This window comes from Sciurus vulgaris (genome assembly GCF_902686455.1).
Source record: "Sciurus vulgaris genome assembly, chromosome: 14".
Classification (NCBI taxonomy): Eukaryota; Metazoa; Chordata; class Mammalia; order Rodentia; family Sciuridae; genus Sciurus; species Sciurus vulgaris.
In genome coordinates, this window is record NC_136475.1 from 93,357,525 (window position 1) to 93,369,189 (window position 11,665).

At 41.7% G+C, this 11,665-nt stretch overlaps 1 protein-coding gene across 8 annotated transcripts in view; it reads left to right on the forward strand.

The window, feature by feature from the left end:
- MBOAT2 (membrane bound glycerophospholipid O-acyltransferase 2) overlaps positions 1-11,116 on the forward strand; it is a 133,868-nt gene extending 122,752 nt beyond the window's left edge. For all 8 annotated transcript variants that reach the window (XM_079110966.1, XM_079110967.1, XM_079110961.1 and 5 more), the window contains 3 exons: positions 1,022-1,154; positions 3,376-3,527; positions 4,796-11,116. In XM_079110966.1, coding sequence (XP_078967092.1) covers positions 1,022-1,154; positions 3,376-3,527; positions 4,796-5,021 — 511 coding nt within the window. In that variant the 3' untranslated portion in view covers positions 5,022-11,116. The remainder of the gene's footprint in view (positions 1-1,021; positions 1,155-3,375; positions 3,528-4,795) is intronic.
- The last annotated feature ends 549 nt before the right edge of the window (positions 11,117-11,665 follow it).

Sequence of the window (11,665 nt, forward strand, 5' to 3'; positions counted from 1 at the left end):
CAGCTGTGGGTCAGGCACAGGCAAACCCCTTTAGTGGGTATTATGAGAGGGCACACACCAAGGTGTCGGTAAGGATGTGTGCAGCTGGGAAGGGGAGGGCACCAGCCCTGGACAGAGCTGGGCCTGCCCAGGCTAGGATCGCACACAACCACCCCGGCTCGCTCTGCAGTGTCCACAGACATGTGCTCAGTTTTGAATTTATTCTTAAAGCATTGCACCTGTTCAGAGAGGGCTCAAAGTCCCCTGCCTTTGCAGCATTCCTTTAAGACCCTTGGTATATCTTTACCCCTTGAGATACCCGGGTTTTCCCTATTCCCAGCCAAGCCCCCAAGTAGCTTTGGATTCTCTGAGCTCATCTGTTGTGTGTGATGTTGTTATTGTTGTTACATCTAAATTTGATACCTTAGTAAAAACTTCACCTGAATTATATACCCTGTTATCAGAAAACTTCAGACCAAGCATAGCCCATTTCATTTACCAGAAAGAATCATGTTGAATTGAAAATTTAGGTGTTTTTAAAGAAAGCAATAACTCACCCCTGTGATCTCAGCTTCTTGAGAGACTAAGGCAAGAGGACCACAAGCTCAAGGCCAGCCTGTGCAGCTCAGTGAGACCCTGACCAAAAGCAAAACAAAACAAAAAGGGCTGGGACGTAGCTTAGAGGTAGATTGCATGCATAGAGAAGCCTTGGATTCAGTTCCCAGTATCATCAAGAAAAGGGCGGGGGGGGGGGGGGAAGTATATGTAGAATAAAAGCCCTAACTTTAATATAAATTTCTGAAAAATTTTATAGACTCCCAAATAGTAGAAATGATAATTTGGTGGTTGTGGGAAGGTAGGAATTTATGTCTCTAAATTTGATACTAAATAACTGTAACCTCCCTGAGGTCACAAACCAAGTTATTACCCAAGATCGACAGTGGCTACAGTAATCCTGCCAAGTGACAGGAGAATGCTCAGTGCAGGATTGGCTGCTCCATCCACTCACGCCTCTCGGCTCTCTGTGTTTCATGGTTTCTAGGGTGTGTTATGAACGGGCATCCGTCAGTCCAACCATTCAGACCTTCTTTCTCTCTGCCATTTGGCATGGGGTGTACCCAGGATACTATCTGACCTTTCTGACGGGGGTGTTGATGACATTAGCAGCACGGGCTGTAAGTATCAAGAGTTTTAATTATAATTCAGTGAATTATCTCTTTTACAAGGTAGACTTATACCTCTTCCGCATTGATTTGCACAGTCCTCTGCCTCAGCCACATGTGCATGTGGCCTTCCCACTCACGTCACCTGAGAAGCACACTTATTTTTACAGAATTTTCTGAAGGAGAGAGACAAAGAGTGAAATAAAAATGATCAGAATAGTACGTTGGTTTCAGAAATGTTTCCTAAAAGCTGTGACCTTTGAGTCCACTTGAGGTGGAGAGGGGAGTGTGGATCAGCCTAGAGGACTGGGAGGTCCCACATTAGGAGCTTGGCATCGTCCTTTGGAGTGTTGGGTGACATGGAGAGGAAAGGAGAAAGATGAATTAGTGTTAAGTCCCTGAAAGTCAGGGGAAAGCCATGGGACCAAATGGCCTTTGAATAGCTATGGCAGCATTACAGGTAGGGTGGCTTCATTTAGCAAACCAGCAGGTACCATGTTGGTGTAAGAGGGAAGTGTGAGGAGGCTTTATTAATAAGGGCCTTTTGATAGTTTGTGGTTAAATTGTGTGTTTGTGTATTTTGTGTGTATCCCAAGGCACATGTGATAGGCTCCGTGGGTCGTTTTAAAGATGGTAAGTACCAGAGGTGAAAGAAAACTTTCTTTATTGAGATCCAAAGTGTTCGGTCTGAACTTTGAAAGGTGAAAGTTAGAACTGGGCCTGGTGGTGGGTACTTGTCACCCCAGCAACTCAGGAGGCTGAGGCAGGGAGATCACAAGTCGAGGCCAGTCTCGGTATCTTAGGGAGACCCTTAGTGACTTAGCAAGACCCTGTATCAAAATATTAAAAGAAAGGACTACAGAGGTAGAACACCCCTGGGTTCTATCCCTAGTTACCCACCCCCCCAAAAAAGGGAAGTTATCATTTCAATACTGAGTGAGGTATAATGGGGGAGAAAATGTTATTCTAGACATAGGATGACATTAGCAAAGCCATGGTTGAGAGATCATGCTGTATTTGGAGAACAATAACAAACTGAAGAATAGAATTCTTGTGTTCGTGAACAGTGGATGATTCTGGATAGGCACATGCGAGAGGGGAGGAAAGCGATGATGGAAGAATGTGAATGTCAAACTGGGGAGGAGCCTAAGCCTGTTCTGTTTGCAGTACCAGGTAGTTCAGATAAGGCTGCTTTTGTTGTTTGTTTGTTCTTGTTTTTTTGTGGTGCAGGGTATTATACGTAGGGCCTTGCAAATGCTAGGCAAGCACTCCACCAGCGAGCCCCCGCCAGCTAGGTAAGGTCTTTAAGGTGGAATGGAAAGCTGAATGCCAAACCTGGAGAAGTGGATTTCTTATTAGTGAGCAGAGTAGACTAGAGAGTAGGTGGCCCACTGGTGAGGTAGGCAAGAAGTCACAGGCAGGATTTGGTTTTGGCCACTAGGAATGAGGGTCTTTGTGAGGAAGAACTGTGACCCATGTGCCAGCTCGCCCCTGAAAGAATAAGACGACAGCTTTAGAACAGGGCCGTGCTTCCCTAGAAACCTGCTAGACGAGAAAAGTGCGAAAACACAGAAAAGACGAAACCATGTTTGGTTTGAAATAGTTTCGATGTTTTCATTACTTTGAAAGCTTTAAAGAGTGATGGAAATAGTGAAGATGAGAAAACACCAGTTTTTTTGATAGGCTTTTCCAGCTGCCGTTTGTGAGTGATGTGTGTGGTTGCTGTTTATTTTGGTCAGTGCTGTTTGACCTGAGCTGAGTGGTTGGGACCCATTTGTTCACATATGCAGAAGTTAAAGCAAGAGGTATGGATGTTCCATTGCATAGTAGCAGGAGAAACTGAAAATAGGTTGAACTCTTGCTTATATTCTGTCCTCTCCCAAGTACCATTTAAGGAGCTCTGGGTAGTGTTATTGTTAACTCTTCGGAGAAATTTTTCATTTTAATGCAACTTCAGATCTACTGAGAAGTTGCAAAGAGCTCCTGTAGGCCCTGGGCCCAGATCCGTCACTTCACGACTTGCCTGGGTCCCCTCTTACTGACCCCGACCCCAACCCTCACCCGCACATGTGATTTTCAGAACCAGCTTCTCCCACAGTGGTAGTCTCATTTGACTCCTGCCAGCTGCCTGCAAATTTTTTATTCCACATTCTTGAAATAGTCATCACCAGTTTGTAAGGTAATGTTAATTTAAAGATAATAGCAAGTGTTTCTTGTTTATTTTTTATTTCAGATGAGAAATAACTTTAGACATTATTTCATCAAAACTCCCCAACTTAAATTATTTTATGACGTCATAACATGGGCAGTAACTCAAATAGCAATAAGTTACACAGTTGTGCCATTTGTGCTTCTTTCTATAAAACCATCATTTACGTTTTACAGGTAAGTGTTACTCTTAAAATCTGTCAGTGGGGATAACTACTTTTAAGAGAAAGTCCCTTGCTATTGAATGGGATGAAAAAATAGCACCGCACCTCATTTTCTGCTGGTAGGCGCATGACAGTTACTTCTTAACCCTAAACCAAGCAGTCACGAGTGTTCAGGGTCTTCACCACACAGCCTGAAGGTGAGGACGTTGTTTAGCCCAGGTGGCACCAGCTGGCAACTGCTGCCTTAGCTTTCAGGGAAGTTGAACTGGAACCCTCCTACCTGATTGTCCGGAACCTGGTTGGGAAAAAAGTTGGGTCTTTACAAAGAATGATTGACTACCTTGGTTTTTTTAATCAGAGGACAATAAGTTACTTAGATTTTATTTATTTGTTTCCTTTTTGCTCTTTTATTTCATTAGTACTATGGCTATCATTGTATTATAGAAATTACCTTGAATTCCGTATTTTTTGTTTATCTGTTTATCTCCTCCCCTTGCCCCATCTAATCCCACTCCTGCATAATAGTGGTAGCTTAGATATCAAAAACTTGATTCTTTCATAAATTCTTTAGACTTTAGAGTGATTTAGAACAGAATATATGGCCAAAAAAATCATAGAATTCAACATGATGATAATCATACATACAGAAAGACATTAAGTAACTCCTGCCAACATTTCCATTCTAACAAAATTATTTCTTACTTTAAAATGCAGTTAGTTGGGCTGTTGATTGCATCTCGGGTACTTCTCTCAACCACTTGAACTTTTAACTACTGCAGAGCAGTTCAATTTGCATTTGGTTTATATTTGATTTGGAGAATGAAGTTTCTGATAGTATCTTAAATAATGTGGCCTTTCTTTGTGTGGAAGTCACCACCAAGCGGTGTTGCTTATCTGTTGCTTTCCTCCTCAGAATCCCTGTGACTCAGAGAGGCAGTGGACAGCAGGGGTGACCAAGCATAGGCTCTGCTGTCCTTATTGTCTCTTTGGTGACTCAGTATTGGAGTCTCTGGACTGAAGAGACTATTTTCAGATGACTGCCACTGTTAATAAGCACCCTTTTTTTGGTCCTGTTCAGAGCTGTGTAATCTAGTCTCATGCTTCTAAGCTGCCAGGCGTGCACAGCTTTGTAGATAGCACTGGCATGCACTGGGGGTCCACCTTGAGGGGGAAGTGGGACAGTAACGCAGTGAGTAAGCACCCCCTGGGCCAGCAGTGTGTGCAGTGAAGCATTACTAATGTCAGAACTTAATACAACTAAACTTCTCCTTTTTCTTTTAGCTCCTGGTATTACTGCCTTCACATCTGTGCTATTTTAGTATTATTGTTGTTGCCAGTGAAAAAAACTCAAAGAGGAAAGAACACACATGAAAACATTCAGCTCTCACAGTCCAAAAAGTTTGATGAAAGAGAAAATTCTTTGGGAGAGGACAGTTTCTCCCCAACAAACAGCGTTTGCAGTCAGAGCCAAGGGAAAGCCTCCAGGCCTCCGTCACCAGGGCAGTGATGGCGAGGCCCCAGCCGACTGCCTTTCCTGTCCCTGGAGCCAGTCTCAGCACCTTTGCAAGGGGTTTGTGTTTGTATGCAGAGATTCTCTGGGGGAAATGGGACAGTTAGGTAGGGAATTCCCTGTGCACCAGATTGGAAACGGAGTGAAGCAGCCCTCCCATGCCACGTCCCTGCGGGCCACGCCTTATCAAAGACACCTTCGTACTTCACCAGGGCGCTCGATCTCAGCACGTGTCCGTCAGGTCCTGTGCGTGCCCTGTTGCCGAATGTATGTTGTGTACCCCAAGGCACTGCAGAGGTGGAAGACTGATCCTGTCAGTCTGGATGATTGAGAGGGGTTAACTTTTCCAAATGAATGTCTTGCCTTAAACCCTCTATTTCCTAAAATATTGTTCCTAAATGGTATTTTCAAGTGTGATCATGTGAGAAGATTACTTCAATATTTGATGTTGTATGCTGTAAAGGAATTTAGAAGGAATTTGAAACAGGATATTTAAGATGGTAGATACTTTAAAAATGCAATAAACATCTCAGTATTTGAAGGGTTTTCTTAAAGTATCTCAAATGACTATGGTCCATAGTGAAACTGTAAGCAGTAATGGATGCCAAATTATAGGTAGCTTATTTTGCTGGAGAGCTTAATTACCTTGTATCAGTCAGAGAGCCCTTCTCCAGGAGGAACTTCTTAAATATAATTAAAGGTTGGGAATGTGCTATTTTAAGCTTATTTTCTTAAAAAAGAGAAGATGAGGCAGGAAGGCAGGCATGAGGAAAGCTGCGGGGATGGGGGGATGGACAAGGGATGGAAGGGGTGCTCCCTTTGGCCTGGAGTTCCTTGTGATTGAGACATAAGGTTTAATAACCCGGCAATACTTTGGACTTTCAAATGAAATTTATCAAGCATAAATTACATAGAATTAGAAGAGATAATGAGAGTAATAGTGATAGACTCAAAGGTTTTGAAAGAAGTCTTTAGTGATTAAGGTTCTGTCTGGCTAATCAATTTCCTATCCTTGTCACTTTAATTCCTATGTGGGAAAGTTTTAGGGAATCAAAGACTTAAAAGACCTGAGACAGAATGACTTTTTTTTTTTTGCGGTGCTGGGGATCGAACCCAGGGCTTTGTGCTTGCAAGGCAAGCACTCTACCGGCTGAGCTATCTCCCCAGCCCGAATGACATTTTTTGAGAACAGCAGAACTTAGTTTCCAGATTCTTTTAATTTCTCACATTAAAATTTTGCTGTTAACTCCTGCTAAAAATGAGTTTTAGGTTCTGTGAGAAGAAAATGGTGGTTTCTTCTTATGGGCCATTTCTACCATGAATAACCTTGCCTTGGATCCTGGGCACCTCCGGTAGTCCTGCAGAGTATTGTGATGGCACAGCAGCCAGGAGCAGAGCTGGGACCAGAGGCCAGGTGCTGCAGCTGGGCCCAGCTGCAGATGCAGGGTGCCAGTGGCAGGGAGGGCACACGATACCTTTGACCTCACTGTCGCTTGACCCATCTCTGGTGGAATTTTTCTTTTTGCCTTAAAATTTTTAATGAAATGAAGTTACGTGTCTATGATGAGTCTCCATTTCTGATCACTAATAAATTTATAAATGAAGTAGAGGATAAAACAAAAATCTGGCATAAGCTCTGTAGTATTTAAAGAAAGGCGAAGTCAATGCACTTGAAACTTCTGTGGTCTCAAAATGTCAGTGTATTGTTTTAGAACTTTAGAAATAGCCTTTCCTTTTATCTTTCTAAAGACTGACTTTTTTCCGTCTGATGAGGCAAACCCCACTTCTCCCTCCCAGGTCAGGGTAGATAGCTAAGTAACTTTTCTCTGTTTTCCCGTGCATTGAAATTAAACTAGTTGCATAATGTAAGGTTAGAAGGGAATGTTCATGAAAGTGTCTCCCCTCAAAACATATTCTCGGTTTAATTAATGCTGCAGAGAATCTGCTTACTGTTAAGAGAAAGTAAACGAATCTAAAGTAAACCAGAAAGCTCTATAAAAACTTTCTAGTTTTTTGTTTTCTTGGCTGCTCACAGACGGTCACCACTGGTCTCTGTTGCCTGAGTGTGTTTCCTCTCGGCTGTGAGCCCACGTCACTGCTCCCGCTTCTCGCCCAGTGAACGTCTAACTGCAGATTAGATTTGTCTGCAAAGAGCGAGGCATTGAACTGGCTCCTGGACTCCTGTGAGGGTGGCGCTGGCCTGTCCTGTTGGGCTCATTTTTACTCCCCTGGATCTACTAGTGTTTTTTATGAAATGGTTTTTGAATACCTCTCCTCTAATTTGGAGAAATAATCATGAATAGGCAATCTAAAAGAAAAACTAGAATTCATTCTAATTCTTAACTTGATTTTTCTCAAGAAAAAAATTATGTTCTGTAAAATGACTATATCTCCTTAGAGTGTTATGAAGATTAATTGTTTGCTTCTACTTACAGTGGAAGAATTAAAATCTAGCATATCTCTACTGCTGTCAAGTATAAAGGAATTCATTGTGATGTGTGCTTGCTTTTCTTTCTTTTTTTTTTTTCCATCAGCAGAATTAGGATTCAGTGTGTATTTATATTATTTTCCCACTCTTCAGATACCATGAAACCACTCCAGAGATGATCAGTCAACATCATATTTATACTTTTGGTTAATTATATACTACTCAGGGAAAAAAATGAACAAAAATAATTATTCTTCCCTCAATTTCATTTTCTTAAAACTATAGTCACTTTGCCATGTCCCAGCTATCATCATTTTATAAGTGGCTCATTCTGTTTTTAAAATAAGCATTTTTGTTGGAACTCAGGGTAATTGGGGAAGTTTATTTTGCTTCTGAAATATACAGAATAATAGACAAGATTTATTTGGCTTCAAAAAATGTCCAGCCACCACTCTGTCGGCCTCCGCCATCCACTTAGCTAAAATTTTTGTCTCACATCAGTCCCCACCATGTTTACAGCACACGGGGATTTCCATGCATACCACTTCTGAGAAAATGGGCAGCGAAAGGAGGTTTCCGAAAGTGAGGGTGGCTTCTGAGAGCACTGGCTGGCCTGGGAGGAACCGGCACCTCTGGCTCTGCCCGCTGAGTCCCTGTCCTCTGGGCTCACGCTCCCCCTTCCCAAGCCAGGGAGAGGAAAGGACCGGAATGGGAGCCAAGTGCAAGGGCGGATTCACAAAGAGAAGGATTGTGATTGCTCATTTTTATTACTGGCACTCAAAGCCATGACTTTTTAAAAGGTTGTCATAGCAACAGAAGTGTTGTTTTTTTTTTTTTTTTTTTTTGTTAAGGGGTTGGGGGATTGAGCCCAAGGGCACTCTACCACACCCTCCAGCTCTTTTTTATTTTTATTTTGAGAGAGGAACTCACTAGGTAACGGAGACTGACCTTGAACATGTGATTCTTCTGTCTCCTTGAATCAGTGGGACTGCAGGTGTGCACCATTGCACCTGACCAGTAGAAACCTTTTTGGTTTTTGTTGTTTGTTTCAGTTTTGGTTTGGATCTTTTAAATTTTATTTTGTTTTGTCTTTGGTACTGGGGATTGGACCCAGGAGCACTTTACCACTGAACTACATCCCCAGCCCTACTTTTGATCCTCCTGCCTCAGCCTCCCCAGTCACCGGGATTACAGGGGTGTGCCACCTTGCCCAGCTCAGGGGGAGAACAATCCATTAGATCAGGAGGTGTGGCAACATATTATTTCTACTGAACATAGCTCTTAAAAATTACTTTGATAGTGAAATGGTCTCTACTGAAGCAAACATTTATTTTGGAGTGGGACTGTATCTCAGCGGTAGAGTGCTCGCCTTGCACAGATGAGGCACTGAGTTTGATCCTCAGCACCACATAAAAATAAATAAATAAAGATATTGTGTCCATCTACAACTAAAAAAACCATTTTTTAAATTTACTTTTTATTTTTGGCACTAGGGGTTGAACCCAGAGGCACTAAGCTACTACATCCCTAGTCTCAGTCCTTCTTTTGGGGTGGGTGACAAGGTCTAAGTTGCTGAGACTGGCCTTGATTTTGCAATCCTCCTTTATGCTTTATTTTAAACTATAGAAGTTAATTAAAATGTTTGCCATTAAAATGATTATATAAGTTATTTTTAGTTAACTCTTAGGACAAACATTTCCTATTTAAAATTCACACCTTTTAAATATTTAATTTGCATATTCCTGAACAAATCTGGACATTTTTACTCTTGTTTCTTATTCATAATTATTGGATAATTGGTTTAATGAGTTCTACATTAAGACTGAAAAAAAAAATTACTTGAGAGAATGATCGTCTCAGAATGGTGCCTGTACTGCTGTCAGCTTAGGATTTGTCCAGACTTGTGTCAGTCAGTATTTTGAGGGGTTTTAATCAGGCACTAATAGTCCATTCTGCTGAAATATAATGCATCAGATTTAAGAGCGGTGCAGGATTTTGACAACACTGTGAATGCAATCCTGAGTACCTTCGAGGACCTTACACACCTATGGCACCCGACCCAGAGGCACCCAATGAGTGGTTGATAATTCATGCTCTTATCTTGAATGCCAAATTTCTGCTAATAAAAGTGGGTCGTACCACTGTGGGCTCCTAATGGCGGAGGAAGAGACTGCATTTAAAAAAAGAAATCCACTCTGAAATTGGAGTTTGAAGGATTAGAATGTAAAGGGTCTCTGCAGTGTTTTTCTGCAACACCATGTAGTAGTCAAATCTATTTATAGTAATTCTCCTTACAGTAAGAAAGAAAATTTTAAATGAAATTTTCCACGTTGATATTTTGTAGGAGTGTACTTCTAATCAGTGATTAAGCTGCTTTTTGAGACTCTTGTTGTACAGAGGATGCAGCCAATTACATTTTAATTGACAGGCTGCTTAATAATATTTTATATGTTTTAAAATAATATTTATTTTAATAGGTTTTTAACATAAAGTTAAACCCCCAGTAAAACCTGACAAGCTCCATAGGTCATTGATTGGGAAAACTTTGTGAACCAAAACTGAAGAGACATTTTTATGCCAACTGAATTGTCTTGCCTTTAAAACTGATTATAACTCTTCTTTTAGTATGACTTTTATAAAGCAAAAAACAAAAACAAACCCAAGACTCTGTTCTATAAATACTATAAAGATCCTTGTAAAACTGCTGTCTGACACTTACCAGTGATACACAGCCATCTCTCCAGCCATGTTTTATCAAATTTTGCAACTGTAAAAGGAAATGGAAATATAATGCAAAACTAAAAGTTACTGAGCGACATAAGCAAAATGACTAACCAGTTTCCTAATAACATGTTTGAAGTGGAAGAGGTGACTGGCTACTATTTACTGTTTCCTGCTATATTTTGGATTAACTTCTTTGAGATGTTGATTTGTTAATATTCCTTTCTGTCCTTTCTCAGAAAATGACAAACTTACATCCTGAGGCATTTTAAAATATGCTTCTTTCCCATTTAAATATTTTTGGTTTGGTGTACATGGATTTGACAATGAAGTACATTTGCTACTGACTTTTTATCACAAGGAAAAAAACTCACGTTGAACACAAATACCAATCTTGTCCGTTTTCTGTCACCTTTACGTGACAGCTTCTCAAACCAGGAGGGGCATGATGCAGGGCAGAGGGAGTGAGGTGAGGAAACCTGAGGTGAAGCAAGGGATTGGGTCATATGCGGGAGGTGTGGCTTCGTCTTGCCCACCCTTCAGAGCGAGTCTTGACCTCTGCCTGGAAGTTGCTGAGCTTCCGTTACCGAATCTCGAGGGGAGCATGGCCGCAGTAGCCGCGGTTGACAGTGTTCACTCCCCTTCCCAGGCAAGAATGCCGTGTGGTGTTCTGTGCTGCTTGTTTTTACTATTCTAAAATATTTTTTTAAAGAAGTGTTATTTTTCAACAAATCCATAAGTCGGTCCTTCTTGTACAGTGTGTGGACACCAGCACTGTCTGTTCAGCTGTGGCGTCGTGAGTTCTTACCACTTGTTCCTGACCTGTGTCTCCAGAGCTGCTCTGGTGGCTTACTGCTGGGTTTGAAGGTGTGTTGAATGTACATGGTTTTCTTTTTCTAATTTGTGTGTCTTTAAAACTGATTAAACAGTAGTTTAAAAGAAATGGTGTGTGTTTGCTTATTTCAGTCTTCAGATTCCGTCTGTCACATGGGGCGCTCTCTTAAGAGTGAACAGTCTTTTCACTGAAGGAGTCTTCAGTGTGGCGATGATGGTGTTCTTAAGAATCATTGACTCTTTAATTGCCTAAACATTATAAAGTGCTGTCACATAAGCACTTTGGAAGGTAATTAAAACCATCTTGAGTTTGCATTTGGCATCTGTGTTCTCTCCTAAGATGGACTTAGGGAGTGACAAAGTTGCTGACTTTGCCTGAGAGGGAGAGTCGACCTTCCAGGCTCTGTGCAGACTCTTTCCCAGCACTCGCATCTGGATCTGGGTTTTGCTTCTAAGAAGCAGAACACTGTGACCCCTGCTGGACATGGTGACCTAGAGATTTGCTTGATGCCGTAGTGAACAGCCGTGGGAGACACGTCTCCTCTTAATTTCCTCCAGTGACACTCAGCCAGTGGGCATGAGGGAGCCAGTGTTCTTCTGTATCAGTCGTCCGGCCAGGCTTGCTCTTGTCCCCTTAACTTGGCTAGGGTTTGGGGAA